This window comes from Elephas maximus, chromosome 11 (genome assembly GCF_024166365.1).
Source record: "Elephas maximus indicus isolate mEleMax1 chromosome 11, mEleMax1 primary haplotype, whole genome shotgun sequence".
NCBI classification, from domain to species: Eukaryota; Metazoa; Chordata; class Mammalia; order Proboscidea; family Elephantidae; genus Elephas; species Elephas maximus.
In genome coordinates, this window is record NC_064829.1 from 55742107 (window position 1) to 55763051 (window position 20945).

General features: G+C 39.3%; 1 protein-coding gene across 2 annotated transcripts in view; it reads right to left on the reverse strand.

Annotated features, from left to right (window-relative positions):
* Positions 1–20374, reverse strand: part of HDHD2 (haloacid dehalogenase like hydrolase domain containing 2) — a 31424-nt gene extending 11050 nt beyond the window's left edge. The window contains exons 1-4 of one of the 2 annotated variants that reach the window (XM_049901741.1): positions 20187–20374; positions 13306–13416; positions 6818–7026; positions 4374–4458 (exon numbers count right to left, since the gene is read on the reverse strand). In XM_049901741.1, the coding sequence (XP_049757698.1) occupies positions 4374–4458; positions 6818–7026; positions 13306–13406 (395 nt within the window). In that variant the 5' untranslated portion in view covers positions 13407–13416; positions 20187–20374. Of the gene's footprint in view, positions 1–4373; positions 4459–6817; positions 7027–13268; positions 13417–20186 lie in introns of those variants that run through there. The other variant, XM_049901742.1, reaches the window with a different exon arrangement.
* Between the last annotated feature and the right edge of the window lie 571 nt (positions 20375–20945).

Below are 20945 nucleotides of genomic sequence, written 5' to 3' on the forward strand. Positions count from 1 at the left end.
GTCACAAAAGAAGATATCCAATGGCCAATAAGTGTATGAAAAGATATTCAACATCATTACTAATCAGGAAAATACAACCTGAAACTGAGTAAGACACCTCTATACACACCAATCAGAGTAGCTACAATTACACAGACTGGCAAATAGGTTGGTAAGACTGTGCAGCAGCTGGCACTCCGGTTTGTAGCTGGTGGAAACCTGTGGCTTGGTACAATCACTTAGGAAAACTGGCTGTGTTTATCACAGCTAAACAAGTACTTATCCTATTACCTAGCAATGTCATTTTATTTCACCTGAAACTTTTATTTAGAACTGTAAGAGTTGCCTTGATCATAAAAGAATCTTCCCAAATTAAAAACTGAGAGCAGTTTGTTAACTGAGTTCTGCATCCTATGATTTTCAGTTTTGCACGTAAAGTTCCTCTTCTGCATATATAATGAATGCTTTAAATAACAAGCTCTTTGTAAGTCTTAAACAATTTCTCATCCCCCATGTGTTTTATTTTTATAGTCTGGACTTGAATTAAGAAGACAGTGTAGCAGGCAGTTCTTTCAAAATGGGAAAAACCCACAGAAACATTTCTAATTTGAACCCTGCTGCCACAATGTTCTGGAATTACTTATGCCCAGGGCTCTAAATACTTAAAAAAGATTCAACAATTACAGTACAAATACAATAATAACTGAGACCATTATTGCTGAATTTTTTTTTCCTCCCTCTTCTTCCTTTTCTAAGGACTTGAGTACATTGGAGTAGTTCAATTTTTTAATATTTTCTTAAGAAAACAATCCAGTCTTCAACAGAAACTGTTTATGATGATAAAAATCTCCTTTTGCCTAGAAAACAAAAAACTCATCTCTGTACATTTTAGTGAGTATTTACAAACACATCTCTAAGACTTTTGGAGGATTCTCACAGTCTATAACAACTACAAGAAAGAAGTTATTAACAAAGCTTCAAAACATTATTCTTAAACAGCCTTCACCTATGCATTTAAACCAGAAGTCGGGATGTCATTTATCTTCAGTTGTAACAACATTTTAATAAGCTCAAGAACTAGAGAGCAGTTGCTCTGAATTTAGAAAAAAACCCAATTTTTCCCAGGTTAAGCAAACGCTTTAACCTTACAATTCCATGCAGTGTTTTCCTTGTTACAGGTTTTAGAAATTACTTTGAACTGGCAACTCTACTTCTGAAAAAAAAAAAAAAAAACAACAAAAAACTCAAGGAAAAACATAAATACTGCTCAACAAAAATGTCCTCAGAAGTTTTAAAAACTAAAAAACCTGGAAATAACCAACAGTAGGAAACCCACGGCTAAATCATTTACTGCACCTTGTAAAGCAAAATGTGCTACATGAATCAACATGTTTTAGAAGAATATTTAAAAACATGGAAAAAATGCATAATACGTTGTTGGGTTATTAAAAAGTGATTATAACATAGTATATATGTTGTTGCGCACTCTCATTTTTTGGTATAATTACACATGTACATACAGAAAGAAATGAAATAGCTCTGTGCTAAAATGTTAACTGGCTCTCTTTTGATGGTGGGATTACAGGTAATTTTTTTTTTTTTTTGCCCTTTTAAGGTTTCCACCATGGAGACATATTGCTTTTGTGATTAGATATTTTTTAGTCTTGTTGATACCAAGTTCAGGTTAGACTATTAAATGATCTGCTTGCCCAGGTAGCTTTTCTCCTAAGAGTGATCATCCAATTTAGTTATAATTGGTGCATTACTAAAATGCTCTAGCTCTGGGTTTCTAACTCAGGCCAGAAGATGGAAAAAGACTGTGCTGAAAGGAAGTAACACAGTTGTGAAAATGAATGAACTAGATCTAATCATACTGATACAATACTATTAGGGAAGAAAGCAAGTTAATGAATACATACAATACAAACATGCAAAACAACACTACATACTGTTTAGAAATATGTATGTGTTACAAGTATAAAGACATACATGAGAATGATCAACACTGAATTCACAATGTAATTTCCTTTGGGTCCAGGGTGATGCAGCAGGGGAGGGATATGCAGGGAATAACAAATGTGTTGATAACTGGTATTTCTTAAATTGATATATAGGTATTCATTATATTATTCTTCGTATCTTTTAGTATTAGTCAAAGGAAAAGAGGTACCAATGGACCTTAGGATTTGAATGTTTTATAGAATACAAACCCAAATCATATCTATTCTCTATAACTGGTTCACATCCTCCCCCAAAATCAGTTCTTTAAAATTCACTTTTCTCAGTTTCATTCAGACATTTCAGACATATTTGTAGACAGACTGTACTACGCATTTGGGGGAGGAGGAAAACTACTCATTAAAAACACAGTAAATATGAGGCAGTGTAATGTGGACAGTAGCTCTATGTGCCTGAAGGCAATACGCCCCTGAACCTGGTATTCAAGGCAACTGAGTTTAGAATTCAATGTTTATTCTCATAATCAACTCGGATAATAATTAACTAATCGGTGGTTCATGTGAGATGCCTACATTTGCCACACACAATCCAAACAACTGCAGTCATTGGTTAAGAGGCATAGTCTCTGTGGAAACATCAATATGCAAAGAAGGGCAAGACCTAAAATCCTTCTGTTAACTCTCCATCCAGCTGTTAAGTGCATTTGTGAAATTAGAGTTGACCTATAAGTGCACTGTAATGCTTTAAAATGTAGTGTTTAAAAAAAAAAATCAATATGGTTAGGAAAGTGTACTAATTAGACAGCATCCGAGCAATTACAAAGTCAGTATTATGTCAACATACATTTTTATTACCCTGAGTCTAGTATTCATCTATGACAAAGACCGACCTGCTTCCTATTAAAGATGTCCTTCCCAAATTACGGGCAAAAATCAATCAAGACCTCCCCCTTGAATTTTGTGGCTAGAAAAATGAATAAAATTTAGAGGGGGGTAAATTTAAGGTAAAAATTATAGCAGGTTCTCTATTTCACATGAAACCTAATTTTGGGATAGTTGTACACCTTACTTAAGCTAAAAAAATAATCCCTCCCAAGAAGCTAAAGTAGGATAATTTAAGCAGGCAAAGCAAAAGAAATTTTAGTACTATACACCTTGAAGGACATCTTCAAGCAATGTGGCATGAAAAAGTCACAACCTCACTCTCAGACAGATTCACAGGTAAATTCTAATGCAGTTTATCTTAGAAGTAGGAGGACCAGTGTGTAGGCTTCTTTTTTGAAGCAATGCAAAAAGTAAAATGCACACACTAACAGTGACGATTCCTAGCATCATCCCACATTAGTTATGTTTCCCCTATTTTCTACCAATAACCACTGGAACATCTCCAGTTTGACATTTCATAGACCAAACAGCCTCAACCTACACTCATCACCTCCTAGACCTCAAACAGGGAGTGTTCTCTATCACATTTACCCAGTTTAGAAATATGGATGTCCTCGTTGATTCACTGGTCTTCTTCACCACCTATTTTGCCCAATCACTCAAGTCATGTTGTCACTACCTTCAAAAATTCTCTGGAATCTGTTTTTCTTCACCCTAATGCCACAACCACGGACTGCCAAAAGATTGAACGAATTTGTCTTGGAAGAAGTATAACCAGAATGCGCCTTAGAAGCAAGGATGGCGAGACTACGTCTCACGTACTTTAGACACGTTATCAAGAGGGATCAGTCCCTGGAGAAGGACATCATGTTTGGTAAAGTAGAGGGTCAGAGAAAAAGAGGAAGACCCTCCACAAGATGGATTGACACAGTGGCTGCAACAACGGGCTCAAACATAGCAAGAACTGTGATGGTGCAGGACTGGGCGGTGTTTCATTCTGTTGTATATAGGCTTGCTATTCGACGGCACTGGGTATGAGTCAGAACCGACTCGATGGCACCTAACAACAACAATGCCACACCTCAGTTCAGGCTATAATGATCACTCATCAAATAATTTCTCTCAAAGTGTGGTCAAATGCGTCAACTCTTTTCCACAACCTGGATTCTCTGGAGGGAGAATCATGTTTACTGTTTATTAAACATTAGACTGGATGTTATTTTCCTTTGGAGACAGCATAGTCAATAGAGAATAAAAGTTAAAGTAATAATAAAAGTTAAAGCCACTAGCTTTAAAAGTTGCAATTTTATTATGAATTTCTGCTCCAGAACACTGATTCTATAAACCAGAAAATTCCCAATGATCACCACATTGTAACATATTAATCATTAAAAAAAAAAAACAAAGTCAAGATAGTAATATTATGTGATGTTGCCTGAAGATGTCTGTCCTCATGTACAACCTAGGGGGCCAGAAAGCAAAAACTTTACATGGCAAAGTTAAAGAAGGGGAGTGTATAATCAGGTGAAAAATAAATAGGTAGGCACTTACCGAAACGCTTGATTCAGAGCTGGATAATGAAAATGTTCCGGGGCCAATCCTATGACCACAGCATTAGGATCATCTGTCTGTATTCCTGGGAACAAAATAACAGTAACTGCTGAAAAATGCAGCTAAAACTAATCTGACATTTTAAAATAAAGTAGTTTTAGTCAATCAACTACAAATTTTTGCAATAGCCATAATATGAAGTTTAAAAGAGTATCAAACCCAGTATACTTGGAAGGAAGGAAGAAGGCAGGCATCTCCTAGTATTTTGCATACTACTTTTGCATGGTCTTACAGTTGCTCAGTAACTAGAAGATCTAACTTGAAAACTGTAACCTGATGGTGTCAAACAAGTTACCATTTCCAACTTCAAAAAGCTTTACTAATTACGATCAACAAGAACAGCCTTGAGTTCCCTATGAGGTATCAGATCAATAGTAACTGATGAAGGACTGAAAATCTAAGAGGCCAGGGAAACTAGACTCTCTCTAATTGATGCAGTAAGATTAACACACTCATGATAAATATGAAATGCAATGTAGAATCTCTACTGTTCTACATAATGCCTAATTTACTTTCAGTTTCACAAATATTATTTTTTAACTACAGCATATTTTAAGGCCTTGTACCTGAAAACAAGATTTCAGATATGACAACCACACAAGCACATTCATCATAACAGTTATTAAAAGCTTGATTAAAGGTTCTGTGGATTATTCATATGCTAATTCCTCTTTGCCTGTTTTATTGCCTGCCTTAAGCATTTTCATTACCAATTCCACCAAAATGTGAGGGGAAGAAATAGAAAGAACAGACACCCAATTTCCTTCCTATCAACAGCCATGAGTACTGAGTAATCGGTTAAGGCTTGTGAAGAAAGAAAATAAAATTGTTGGCTACAGTAAGAGTTGGAGTTTTTGTATTCTTTTTATTATCTCCATCTAACACTAGCAAAGGTACTTGATGTTACCAAAGATATTTCCATTCTCTTCAAAATCTCCTCTACCTTGGGTATTTTCATGTCTATAATTTTTAAAGATGTTACAAAGATAACCCAAACAAACAAAAGCCCACTTCAGTCAAGTTACTGACTCGTGTTACAAATATATTCAATCTAATGGCTAAAATTTCTTCCAGACCAGGGACTCTGCTTATATACTTCAACGCCAGCTCACTGCTGAAACAGCTAGAATCATCCTCATTTTCTTATATGGGAAATGTCTAAGGTTTTCTACACCTTACTTCGTTCACTTAATATAGCCCATGAAGATCACTCATTACCAGGGGATAGAAGTCTTCCTTGCTACTTTTTTTCAGTTACAAAGAATTCCATTTTGTAACTATATCACAATTTATTCAATCAGTCTCTTCCAATGAACACCTGGGTTGTTTCAAATCTTCTGTTATTACAAATAAGGCCATAAGGAATAACTTGTTCATATGTCATTATGTATTTATTTACTACCAGTATATCTTGGAGATAGAGTCCAAGAAGGACTGCTGCTTCATATGCAGTTTTGCTAACTACTGCCAAATTGTCCTCCACAGGTGGTGTACCATTTTATATTCCCATCAGCACTCAGATCTACTTAGTAAATTCATTTCCTGTTTAATTTGGCCAAAGTTGGCTTCTGTTTCTTACAAATAATAATTCTGATGGATACACTAATATATTTTCTGTTAGTAAAAGTTTTGAGGCCCCACCCAATTTGTATACCCATGCCAAATTCCCAAATCATTACTTGTAAAATCATCACAAGTTTTTATAATGAATGTATTTATACCCATTTTCTATACTGTATCACTTCACTCTGAGTATCACCTACAAAAAGAAGCACTATGGCAAAGCTTCATAAAGCTATAATACTCTTCCAGAGTATTAATTTCTCCAAAGTGAAATAAGTTTTTTTTCCCTTGATTAAAAAGTATTTCATGTTCACTGTAAAAACTTCACACTATAAAGATGACATTATTTTTTCAACAAGGAGATCTTAGTTTAATCTCATTTAATCCAGTAAATACAGTGGCTCTTGGATTAAGGATTATAATACTCAAAGTAATTTTGACCTGTGTTATTTCAAACAGTGGATCATGGCCCATTGGTAGATTGTGAAACTAATTTGGAGGGTTCTAAGCAACATCAAAACCAAATAATTAAGTAAAACAAGTAAGAAATATAATGTACATCATGGAGTAAGTATGGTTTAACACACACAAAGAATATATATGTATACACTGGATTACTATGTAATATAAATTCACTGACCGTGGATTCTGGTCAAAAAAGGTTTGAGAAACACCAATTTAGATTTGAACTTTGTCAGTATTGTCAGTCATTTCAATAACAGGAGGAAATCAGAATAAACACATCTAAGCATCCCATTTTAATCATAATCCACAAGCAGATATGGAGAGCCAATTTTTAAATCTTTCCAAATTTTCCCCACCTTTGAAATCAGGTAGTGCCCGGTCATCAACTAGCAGCATGGGCCTGACTTGCTTCTCCTCTACTAAATTTCTAGCTGCAGTCAGAGAAGTGAAGATTTCATCTTCGGAAATATCAAACTCCAATTTTTTCAACCTTTTCAATAGGTCTTGCTTGCTCTCTTTGGTTGTATTGGTCACAAACTTAATCATTACCGAAGCACCACGTAACCTGGAAAAGTAATATTCAGATGTCAATGGGCAGCGTTTAGTTTACACTCTAGCTCCATAAAACCTCATAATTCGGTAGCGCTGTCCCAGAGATAAGAACAAGAAGGCTATGTCATCAAGTGTTTTCATGGCCAAAGGGCTTTTTAAAAATCCACCTGTTTCCTATGGGTGGCTGCACCTCCAAAGGCTACAAAGTCAAACTGTAAAAGCTATGTCCATCTTTTTGAGGGGCTTCTATATTTTAAATAAATTTACTGCAAAGTTTATTAAAGAAATGAAAAATAAGGCTTATTAACCATTATATTCACAGAATAAGAGAGCTGAAAGTTATCCTAGAGATTATCTACTGGTGCAATCAATCCTTTCTCCTTTTTTTCCATGGGGTAGTTCCTCTCTGCCCTATAGGGTCGCCAAGAGTTGGACTCAACAGTATCAGGTACTGTTCTTAAAGATGAGGAAATTGAGGCCTAGGGCAGCCCTAGTGGAACAAACGTTATGCACTCAGCTGCTAACTGAAAGGTTAGTGGTTTGAACCCTCCCAGTGGCTCTGTTAGAGAAAAGACCTGGCGATTTGCTTCTGTAAAGACTACAGCCTAGAAAACCCTATGGGGCAGTTCTACTCTGTCATACGGGGTCGCTGTGAGTTGAAATTGACTCGATGGCACACAACAACAGAAGAGTTATGTGACTTGTCCAGCTTCATGCAGCTGGGTAGCTGTAGAGCTGGAACAAGAACCCAGGTATTCTGTGGTCTGGGCAGTGTTTGATCTCCTATACTGAGAGAAGAGAGAATTATCTCAGGATGTTGTTGTTCTTAGCCAATTAAAGATTGGCTAAGCCCTATTATTTTACTAAGTTTATAAACAGAAAATTACCTGGACAACTCAAGGAAACATTCCATTTTTTATAGACCAAAATGTGTTTTCCACTTGAACTACTTACATACATCATGATTGCTTTGATTCTATGCTTTTGAAACCTAATCTGGCAATCAAGTATCAGAGAAAGAACTGATAATATAGTCTGTTGTTGTTGTTAGGTGCCGTCGAGTCGGTTCCGACTCATAGCGACCCTATGCACAACAGAATGGAACACTGCCCGGTCCTGCGCCATCCTTACAACCGTTGTTATGCTTCAGCTCATTGTTGCAGCCAATGTGTCAATCCACCTCATTCAGGGTCTTCCTCTTTTTTGCTGACCCTGTACTCTGCCAAGCATGATGTCCTTCTCCAGGGACTGATCCCTCCTGACAACATGTCCAAAGTATGTAAGACAGAGTCTCGCCATCCTTGCCTCTAAGGAGCATTCTGGCCGCACTTCTTCCAAGATGGATTTGTTCATTCTTTTGGCAGTCCATGGTACATTCAATATTCTTTGCCAACGCCACAATTCAAAGGCGTCAACTCTTCTTTGGTCTTCCTCATTCCTTGTCCAGCTTTCACATGCATAGGATGTGACTGAAAGTACCATGGCTTGGGTCAGGCACACCTTAGTCTTCAGGGTGACATCTTTGCTCTTCAACCCTTTGAAGAGGTCTTTTGCAGCAGATTTGCCCAATGCAATGCATCTTTTGATTTCTTGACTGCTGCTTCCACGGCTGTTGATTGTGGATCGAAGTAAAATGAAATCCTTGGCAACTTCAATCTTTTCTCCGTTTAGCATGATGTTGCTCATTGGTCCAGTTGTGACAATCTTTGCTTTATGTTGAGGTGTAATTGATACTGACGGCTGTGGTCGTTGATCTTCAATAGTAAGTGCTTCAAATCCTCTTCTCTTTCAGCAAGCAAGGTTGTGTCATCTGCATAACGCAAGCTGTTAATGAGTCTTCCTCCAATCCTGATGCCCCGTTCATCTTCATATGGTCCAGCTTCTCATATTATTTGTTCGGCATACAGATTAAATAGGTATGGTGAAGGAATATAACCCTGACGCACACCTTTACTAACTTTAAACCAGCCAGTATCTCCTTGTTCTGTCTGAACAACTGCCTCTTGATCTACGTAAAGGTTCCTCAAGAGCACAATTAAGTGTTCTGGAATTCCCATTCTTCACAGTGTTACCCATAGTTTGTTATGATCCACAAAGTCAAATGCCTTTGCATAATCAATAAAACACAGGTAAACCTCCTTCTGGTATTCTCTGCTTTCAGCCAGGATCCACCTGACATCAGCAATGATATCCCTGGTTCCACGTCCTCTTCTGAAACCAGCCTGAATTTCTGGCAGTTCCCTGTCGATATATTGCTGCAGCCGTTTTTGAATGATCTTCAGCAAAACTTTGCTTGTGTGTGATGTTAATGATATTGTTCTATAATTTCCACATTCGGTTGGATCACCTTTCTTGGGAATAGGCATAAATATGGATCTCTTCCAGTCAGTTGGCCAGTAAGCTGTCTTCCATATTTCTTGACATAGACTAGTGGGCACCTCCAGCATTGCATCTGTTTGTTGAAACATCTCAGTTGATATTCCATCAATTTCTGGAGCCTTGTTTTTTGCTAATGCCTTCAGAGCAGCTTGGACTTCTTCCTTCAGTACTATCGGTTTCTGATCATATGCCACCTCTTGAAATGGTTGAATATCAACTAATTCTTTTTGGTATAATGACTTTGTGTATTCCTTCCATCTTCTTTTGATGCTTCCTGCGTCGTTTAGTATTTTCCCCATGGAATCCTTCGCTATTGCAACTTGAAGCTTGAATTTTTTCTTCAGTTCTTTCAGCTTGAGAAACGCCGAGTGTGTTCTTCCCTTCTGGTTTTCCATCTCCAGCTCTTTGCACATGTCATTATAATACTTTACTTTGTCTTCTCAAGAGGCCATTTGAAATCTTCTGTTCAGTTCTTTGACTTCATTAATTCTTCCTTTTGCTTTAGCTGCTCGATGCTCAAGAGCAAGTTTCAGAATCTCCTCTGACATCCATCTTGGTCTTTTCTTTCTTTCCTGTCTTTTCGGTGACCTCTTGCTTTCTTCATGGATGATGTCCTTGATGTCATTCCAAAACTCATCTGGTCTTTGGTCACTAGTGTTCAATGCGTCAAATCTATTCTTCAGATGGTCTCTAAATTCAGGTGGGATATACTCAAGGTCATATTTTGGCTCTCATGGACTTGCTCTGATTTTCTTCAGTTTCAGCTTGAACTTGCATATGAGCAATTGATGGTCTGTTCCACAGTCAGCCCCTGGCCTTGTTCTGACTGATGATATTGAACTTTTCCATCATCTCTTTCCACAGATGTAGTCAATTTGATTTCTGTGTGTTCCATCTGGTGAGGTCCATGTGTATAGTCGCCGTTTATGTTGGTAAAAGAAGGTTTGTGCAATGAAGAAGTCGTTGGTCTTACAAAATTCTATCATTCGATCTCCGGCATTGTTTCTATCACCAAGGCCATATTTTCCAACTACTGATCCTTCTTCTTTGTTTCCAACTTTCACGTTCCAATCGCCAGTAATTATCAATGCATCTTGATTGCATGTTCAATCAATTTCAGACTGCAGAAGCTGATAAAAATCTCCTATTTCATCATCTTTGGCCCTAGTGGTCAGTGAGTAAATTTGAATAATAGTCGTATTAACTGGTCTTCCTTGTAGGCGTATGGATATTATCCTATCACTGACAGTGTTGTACTTCAGGATAGATCTTGAAATGTTCTTTTTGACGATGAACGCAACACCATTCCTCTTCGAGTTGTCATTCCCAGCATAGCAGACTATATGATTGTCTGATTCAAAACGGCCAATACCAGTTCCATTTCAGCTCACTAACGCCTAGGATATTGATGTTTATGCGTTCCATTTCATTTTTGACGATTTCCAATTTTCCTAGATTCATACTTCATACATTCCAGGTTCCAATTATTAATGGATGTTTGCAGCTGTTTCTTCTCATTTTGAGTCATGCCACGTTAGCAAATGAAGGTCCCGAAAGCTTTACTCCATCCATGTCATTAAGATCGACTCCACTTTGAGGAGGCAGCTCTTCCCCCGTCATCTTTTGAGTGCCTTCCAACCTGAGAGGCTCATCTTCCAGCACTATATCAGACAATGTTCTGCTGCTATTCATAAGGTTTTCACTGGCTAACGCTTTTCAGAAGTTGACTGCTGGGTCCTTCTTCCTAGTCTGTCTTAGTCTGGAAGCTCAGCTGAAACCTGTCCTCCATGGGTGACCCTGCTGGTATCTGAATACTGGCGGCATAGCTTCCAGCACCACAGCAACACACAAGCCCCCACAGTAAGACAAACCGACAGACACGTCTAGCCTTCCTTAAAAATGAAATTAAAAATGAAAATTGATGGTCCTACAGTGCATAATTCAAAAATGTAAAAGTAACTTTAATTTAGCTACAATTTAAAATTTTATATTAATACCTTGATACTTTTTATTTTATACTTGCCCCAAAAGGCTACAAAGCATAAAATTTTAGCCGTAATTGAAAACAAGCAAGCAAATAAAACAGAAAAGAGATTTTTACGTATTGTAGTCACCCAAAGAACATTAAATACATTTATATGATTAAATAATTCACCTTCATCATGACTATGTCTAGAATATCTATGTGGTAGCTCTTCTGGAAAACATGATAAAATTTGGTGGTTTATCACTTAAAAGAAATTGATTACTTCAATATCATTATTATCCTAAAAATGAACAAGTACTGGGAAAAATAACATTATTTTTAATGTTTTTTTTTTTTTAAGTTTCTTTTTACTAGTCTCCCAACTTCCCTTCTCCTACTTGTTTTTATAGAAACCCACACCGGCAGTACCAGTACATATAGCGATTTCTCTGGACTAGAAACCCTTCAGTGCGAGTAACAGGATGGTGTGTGGGCTCTGGCCACTCCAGAATGGTAAGCTTCCAGTTTACAGAGCTGCCCAGAGGTGTCACTGTTCACCTGACATACAGTTTTTTTTTCAATCCAGAGTAGAAAGCTCATCTTTATAGCAAAGTGCCTGTCCAGCAGAAGAAAAGACTGACCAACGTCCTTTCTCTCGGAAAGCCTAATTAAATAGCGAGACTATGTCAAGAAATCAAGAGGAAGCCCAACTCTGCAACTGACTTTCCTTCTTTTGGCTTTAAACATGTTGGCCACCATTTCTCTACCTGTAAAATGAACATACAATTCCTAACGAAATTGATAGCTCCCAACTGATGCTTACCGGATATGTAAGTCTCTTTTTATTTTTTGATTTCCCAAATGGAAAGTAAATTCCTTGAGAGAGTGCAAAGTCCTTGTCAGTCTTTTGCCCTAACACCTGGCACTGAGATACTAGTCACTAGATTTTCTGATTAACAGCATACTGTGGAGCCTGGATGGTGCAAGCAGTTTGCGATCAGCTGTTAACCTAAGGGTTGGTGGTTCCATCCCACCCAGCAGCTCCATGGAAGACAGGCCCAGTGAACAGCTTCGGTAAAGATAACAGCCCAAAAAACCGAGGAAGCACTTCTACTCTGTAACACGTGGGATTGCCATGAATCGGAATCAATTCGAAGGCAACAGGTTTGGTTTTGTGAGCCTTTTAAGGTTGAAAAATGGTATGTACCATAATGCTAAGTATCGTGGATTGTAAAAGCTTCTCTAAATTATTTTAGGATGAAGATGCTTACTACTGACTGTTATTTCTGTTGTGTTGACGAGTATTCTTTTCAGGACACCCAAAAGCAAAAATTCACATTCAACTCACTTTACCAAGCTTTTACTATGTCCCCAGTTTGTATGCAGACTTTTGTTTAGTATTGTGTTTGATGTAAGAGAAGTGCAAGACAGTTCCTAATCTTTGGAAGCTTTAAATTTCTTTAATGGAAATAACTGTAAAATTTCAAGTCCTTTAATTACTCTTTATTTGAGCAGCCGCACACTCAAAGCTAGCTTTTAGATGTAGGGGAAGGGGCGGAACTAAGGCTGTGTGTGTGTGTGTGTTTCATGTTGTGATTCCAGGCTTTCAGTTGTGATATTTCCAATGTTATTTCTTCCACATTTTGGCATCTTGAGTTTTTATTCCCAAATTTAATTACCGACTTACAAAAAGACATCCGCGCGCACGCGCGCACACACACACACAGAACAAAAAGACTAGATCAAAAGGCCAAACCTAATAAAGGCTTAGAGAACGTATGGAGGATATTACAATACATAAGTCTTCTAGCTAAACCCAAGGCAGTTCCTGCATATATGGTAACCTGGTGAAGTGCCATCTTAAGGCCATGCAGTTAGGTAATGATCTGCCTTGGTAAAACGGCACTTACAAACGTATTTGTCAGCAGAACCCGGAGGATAGCTTGCCTTTTAAGAGCTTCCTGTGCGCCCGGCACAGCTGCATCTTCAACATGAAGTGTGCCATTGAGATCTACCAAAACAGCTTTTAATGCACGGCGTGTGGCCATCCTTCATTCCCTAGGAGAGAGCAAATGAAATTAAAAATACAGTTTAGGAAACAATGGACAATTAAAAGCTGGTAAGTCTTCAAAAATATCATTCATATCAAGAAAGAAACTGCTCAGTGTTAAGCTGCTTGTCTTTTGGGAAAAAAAATACATTAAAAAAAAATTTTGATCCATAAAACTTTTATAATGCTTAGTCTTTTTTAAAGTCTAGAATTAAAACTATAGGGATGGAAATGCTAAAAGAGAATTTACTATTAACTTTCAGTTATCTTAAAAAAAATCTCTTTGGCTGAAACAATTATTTTATTTTTAAATATGAAAATAATGTACTCCGAAGGATGGGCGGGCGGAAGCACTAAATCACTAGTAAAATGTCCTTTACCCTTGTTTATGGATAATGCAAATATTCCAATCTCCCATCTCCACTGTTTTATCCTGAAATGGCATCTACGTCCAAGAAAATACCAGCAAGAGTCACTAGGAAGGAAATTTCAAGCTATACAGTAATTTTAAAGTCAGGAGATACCCTCTTTATCTTACGATGTGCAAATTACTTGCATTTTTTTCGTGTAACTTGTTTTTTATTATTATGAGCTATATCATACACAGTGAAACCTGTGAGAGCCGGAACTCGATGAGATTGCCTTGTTTTTCCAGTCTCACAAGTTTTCCCTCTCTGCCAGGGTGCAGTCTTACCATTTTTCTACTAATCATTTTAGTGGAAAATATTTGAACTTTCCTTCTCTTACAGGTTTCTGCCTTACATAGGTTCCGGCTTTCACAAGTTTTACTGTATGCAGTAAAGCATAACATAAGGTAACATACGGTTTAAAAATTAATAAGGGGTGGGTGAGAACAGCACGGAAGCTTTAGGAAAAGGAATGGGACTTCACTTTAAATTTTGACTTTGAATTACGTTAGTGCTTTATATATTCAATTTTAAATTTAAGCACCCCTCAAATGGAAGGCAAACAGAAACAAATGAACCTAGGCAAGTAAACTTTTGTACTTAGTACTGACTCTATTCCTTCAATAGGATATATCTGAAGGACAAAAAGAACTGCAAGGAAATCTTGAACTTTACTTGTTAAGTTTGTTGTTGGTAGTTAATAGTGGTATAAGTTCAAAAACTATTTTGTGTGATTGAGCTAATGAGTAAATGTATCAACATCATTACGAATCAGGTTCTCAGATGAGAGAAAGAGATACAAACGCGGAATGAGAAGATAGAATCCTGTGGTACTGGTTTGGAATTGGAGATGTCAGTACGAATTCACAATTTAAAAAAATAAATGGGGAGCTTTTTTTTTTATTATTTATGTATTACTGCACTGTCTTTTCCGCTAACAGACACAAGCTTCAAGGTCAGCAAACACGAGTTCAACTGCCATTCCATACAGTTCATTGACAGTTTCTTCAACCAAACGGAAACCGTTTAAGGTTTAACTTACCAAACCAAACCAGCTGCCGTCAAATTGATTCTGACTCATGGCGACCCTGCAGGACAAAGTAGAACTGCCCCACAGAGATTCCAAGGAGTGGCTAGTAGATTTGAACTAATGCTTTAGGAAATAATATTGGAGTCATTGAGCATAGAGCATAAAGCATAGAGCTGGACTCAGAGGACTCACAAGGACACATCAACTGGGCCCTGAGGTATAAAGGCATAGACAGAATAATCTTGGAAAATATCTTTTAGGGAACCTTTCACATAGGCCAGAACACGAAAGACTTTCCACTCTTATAGTGAATAGAAATTTGTTGGACCAATGAAGACCCTCCTGACTATCGTTACTGAAACCTGTACCAGTGATCATTAAGACAATTCAAAATGTAGAATCACAGCTTCTAGTTCTAGTTCTGTGAAAAGGTGAAGCTTTCAATGGTTTTGCCCATTTGTAATGTTAATATATACTGATGACTCTGTAACCTTCCTTGGACTAGGGCAGACACGGCTGTGGCAGCGTGCTAGTCCTGGCCCATTTTCCCACTTTTGTCTACTCTGTAATATTCTTTGGACTCAGGCAGACATGGCTCTAGCAACATGCTTGTCCACTTCCCACTTCTGTCTTTTTGAATATATGCCAAATAAAACTTTCTTTTCCTTTACTAAACTTTGTGATGTTTTTCCCCTACAACACTACCAACCTTTTGGTTAGCAGCCAAGCTCTTAACCACCATGTCACCAGGGCTCCAAGGTTTAACTTCAAAACTAAACCAAACCAAACCTGCTGCCATCAAGTTGATTCTGACTCATAGCGACCCTGTAGGACACAGCAGAACTGCCTCAAAGAGTTTCCAAGGAGCGCCTGGTGGATTTGAACTGCCGACCTTTTGGTCAGCAGCCGTAGCACTTAACCACTATGCCACCAGGGTTTCGAGGTTTAACTTAGTGCCCTGATAAAACCAGTCAGATTCATTTAAACCAGTCATATGGGACACAGCTTACATGAGGCTCCAACTCATGGTGACTCCATGTGTTGCAAAGTAGAACTGCACCCCACAGAGTTTTCAAGGCTGTGACCTTTAGGAAGCAGATCGCCAGATCTTTCTCCCAAGGCACTTCTAGGTGGGTTCAAACTGCCGACCTTTCAGCTAGCAATCGAGCGCTTAACCATTTGTGCCATATCTAGGGACTCCTATATACTGCTGGTAGGAGAATAAATTAGGACGATCATTTTTTAAACCAGTTTGGTATCACCATATTCTACCACCCAGCAAGTCCACTTCCAGGTATTATACCCTTGAGAGATTCTTTTACTTTATAATAGAAGACATGAACAAAAATTTTCATAGTAGCTTTGTTTATAATAGCTAAAAACTGGAAAAAATACAAATGCCCATCATTAGCAGAAAGGGTAGATAAATTGTGATATATTCATACCACAGATTAAAAAACCAGTGGAATGAGTAAATTAGTTACATACATCTTCCTAGATTAATTCTCAAAAACAGAATATAGGATGAAAGAAGCAAGTCACAAAAACACACAAACGGTATAGTTTCATACTACGACGTCCAAAACTAGGGATGTACATATAGGTGATAAAACTGTAAAGAGAAACAATGGAATGGTTGTTATCACGAGAGAGCAGAAAAACCTCACCCTCAAAGTATTCTGATTTTTAAATAAATTCCTGATTCTTTTTGTCTCTTATAATGTATCTGCTGGCGGGGGGGGGAAGCACAGAAAAAAAAAAAGACATTAAGAGCTATGTTAATCAAAGTTCAACTGTAAAAGTCTCCTTTTTGTAAGAGTCCTCACGTTATTCTAGCTGATCTTTACTGTGGCCCTGCAATGGAAGATTACAGTGAATGTTAACATCAATTACTACTTGCCTGAGGGTGAAAACAATATTAGTCAAAAGATGAGACCGTTCTAGGACTCTATTTGGATATGTAACAGTTAAAGCCTTCTTTGATTTAAAATACACTAACTGTACCACAAAAGTTAAGGCTAGTCAAAATGAAGACAAAGCATTCTCTTTTTATATACAGTGGAATCTAAAATTACTTCTCTCAAAATCTAACTTTTTTTATTAGAGACATCTAAAATTCAATAAAAATTGTTAACTCTGAAGGTGATTAAAGAACAAAATATTACCAAGACTGGAAAAACACATGTAAGAATTGTATTGGGCAAATCTGCTGCAAAAGACCTCTTTAAAATGTTGACAAGTAAAGATGTCACCTTGGGGACTAAGGTACACCTGACCCAAGCCACAGTGTTTTCAACTGCCTCATAGGCATATGAAAGCTGGAGGATGAATATGAATACAGAAGACCAAAGAAGAACCCAAACCAAAACCCACTGCCTTTGAGTTGATTCCAACTCACAGGGACCCTTTAGGATAGAGTACAACTTCCCCATAGGTTTCCAAGGAGCACCTGGTGGATGTGAACTGCTGACCTTTTAGTTAGCAGCCGTAGCTCTTAACCACTATGCCACCAGAGTTTCCTAGAACAGAACTGCCCCATAGGGTTTCCAAGGAGGACTTGGTGGATTTGAACTGCCGACCTTTTGGTCAGTAGCCAAACTCTTAACCACAATGGCACCAGGAAAGAAGAACAGATGCCTCTGAATTGTGTTGCTGGCGAAGAATATTGAATAAACTGTGGACTGCCAAAAGAATGAACAAATCTGTCTTAGAAGAAGTACAGCCTGAACGCTCCTTAGAAGCAAGGATGGCGAGACTACGTCTCACATACTTTGGACATGTTGTCAGGAGGGATCAGTCCCTGGAGAAGCACATCATACTTGATAGAGGGTCAGCGAAAAATACGAAGATCCTCAAGGAGATGGATTTACACACTGGCTGCAACAATAGGCTCAAGCGTAGCAACACCTGTGAGGATGGTGCAGGACCGTGGAGTGTTTCCTTCTGTTGTGCACAGGGTCTCTATGAGTCGGAGCCAATTCAATGGCACCTAACAACAACAAGAACTGTACAGTTTAAAAAAACTGTCCAAATAGATCCAGGGAACTTTCATCATAAATACCGATCATTTATATCCTTATTGAAGCATCCACAAAGGTTTGCTCTTACCAAAACCTTTAAAAAACCTATATTCTTCACTTTTATCAGTTCCACAGACCCAAGAACATAAACTGTTTTATGAGAGCATTACACATTCGAGAGTGATTATTTATTCAGAGACTTAGAAGACCTAAACTGAGGCACCTCACTTGAGCCTCAAAATATACTTCTATGAGCCTGAACACTTCCACCATGAGCCTTTATAATACTTGTTAGCTGAACCACAAGTCCCTATTTGAAAATATATAATTGTAAAATATTAGTATCACCCCCAAAAGAATTGTAAAAGCTTCAAAGGTAGTTTATGTGTTTTGTTATCTTGGGTCCATGTCCCACCATCTCCCATGGTTTGAACCAGTTATATGGGAAACACCTTACAAGAGGCATAAGCAACTGATACTGACATATATATCATTGGAAAGAAAAGTGAATTTTCTCTCATTCCAAGAGGAACTCTTCAAGCTACTTCACAGGATACCTCCCCTTGAACTTCCCAGGGGAATCTCAGCCCCAGCAAGTCCTTTTTGCCCTCAAATCTGTTCTTTTTCCTTTGATCTTCATGAAAGAATGGCAGTACCATCACCAGGATGTACCAGCCAGGCTCTCTCCCTTTTCCTCCCATCCAGGCAATTGCCAAATCACATCAGTTCTACCTCCTAGATAGTGTGAAATCTACTCATTTCTCTCCATCATTACTACAACTATCTTGGTTTTGAAATCATCGTCTCTCATCTAGCCTATTTAACAACTTCCTAAATGTCCTCTCTGCTTCCAATCTCCTCCCTATTTCTAGCCCCAAATTCATTCCTTGAAATGCAATAATGCAGTGGTTAAGTACAAGAACAAAGGAGTCAGACATGCCTGTTTGAATCTCAACTCACTAGCTGTGTGTGAACTTGGGTAATTTTCTTAACGTCTCAGCCTCAGTTTATTGCTAAAATAGTTTTAACAGTTTCTTCACTGCCTTAATGGTTGTAGGAAGATTAAAGAAAATAATATATATAAAGTGTTATGAACAGTGACATTCATAGAAAGGCTGGAGTGGCTGTGGGGGGGGGGGCGGGGGAGAGTACTCAATGAATGTATCAAAAAAGAAAAACCAAACCTCTTGCCGGTGGAGTCAATTCCAACTCATAGTGACCCTACAGGATAGAGAAGAATTGCCCCATAGGGTATCCAAGGAGTGGCTGGCAGATTCTGACTGCCGACCTTTTGGTTAGCAGTCAAGCTCTTAACCACTATACCACCAGGGCTCTGAACTATGAACACTAGTGTACAAAGTCCTGGTTTACCTCTCCAGCTCATTTGTCTCTAATCTGAACACTAAAGCCCCAAGGCACTGCAGCCACAGTTCTCTACCTCCTTCAACCTCCCTCATCGCTGGGCTTTGGTCTGGAACCATTCTGTCCCTTGAACTAACTCTACCACCATACCCTCGATATTCCCTTTTGGTTGGTCAACTCCTTCAGTCCTTCGGTGTCACCTAAGCATTATTTCCCCAGGCACATCTTCTATGACAACTCCTTTCCTTCCAGGCTGGGAGAGGGCCCTCCAGAATGCTCCCATTAAATTCATCACTTGGTATTGTAAATGCCCAGTTACCTGCCCACATCTCTGACTAAGCTGTTAAACTCTGTGAGGAAAGGGATTGTGTTGACTTTTCCACTGTACTAGCTAGGTGCTCAAGAAAGACTTCTGAATTAACTAGACTCATGAATCCCTGTCTCTATGACTGGAAGGAATCCATGAATAAGAATCTTTGAACACTAACTCAACTGCGATCCTCTCCATCTGCTTAAAGCCAAGGCAGTCCAGACTCAATCAGGAAAGCCAGGGCAGGTAAAGAGAGCCGGCTCTTAGTCCTGGTGGGGCCAGACAAGAAGGCAGGGGCGCTCAGGTGTCGTCACTGCACGATGCCGCAGCCCAGTTCCTGAGCCTGGCAAAGGCCAGACTGACCTGAAAGGATGCTAGCTTCGAAACACAGCCCAGGGGCACGTTCTGAGGCATCCCTAACACACCAGAGTCGCGATGTGCCCTTGGGAAAGCAGCAGCCCTGCTCACCCAAGGCCTGGAAGCCGCGCACGCGTAGCAGCGCCGCGGCGGAGGGGCGGCCCGCGCTGAGGGGTGGGACAGGCCTCCCGGAGCGAGCGCGCGGGTTGGCCCAGGCCCCAGTCAGGGCGGGCGGTGGCCTGGAGAAACAACTGGGTATTACTCCTAACCCTCCCACAGAAAAGCAACTCACAGCCAAGTGGGCAGCCGCCCGTCCCCAATTCTGCTTCTTCCTCCGCCGTCCAAGAATGGTTTCTTATACGCACTTCACACGCCGTCCTCAGGGAGAGACCCTGCTAACAGGAAAATCACCCACTGCAGCGCATTCCTCCGGGATCTCGGAGCCCGCCCTGGGCGCCCGGGTAGCGTCCTGATGACGCCGGAAACTGGGCCCAGGCGCACCGGAAGTCCCGCCTCACCTCGATCCATCCATCGGCCTCCCAGCCTACCTTCTGCCGGGAGTTGCTTGAGTTTGGGACTTCACTACCCTAGCCTGTGCTGCTTCTGCGGAGCATCTGAAGAGAAAGCGGAGCTGTCTTTGCGACCTGCTTCCTCAGAGGTTCACCCTGCTAGGCCCAGATGCAGGAGGAAGAACAGAAACCTTTGCCTTTGCTTAGAAGCTATTTCCCATTCCATAGTACCATTGCTGAACCAAGAAATTACTGAATAACTTTCCTTGCCTCCACCCTCCGTTACTCCACCATTTCTTGCCGAAATCCTTCCTGTTCTCGAGAGGGGTAACCCAGAAAACATCTCCTTAAAATACCCAAGTCTCTGAAGTCATCATTTCCTTCTTCGCTACTTGAATAGCACCTGACACTTACTGCTGTCTCCATTAACCACTACCTCAGTTAACAACAACCCTTGTTTCCCCCGACAGCTATCAAGCCTCTTTATCATTAGAGTTGCCAAAAGCCTTGCCTCCCTGTCCCTGGGAGAGCAATATCCTGGT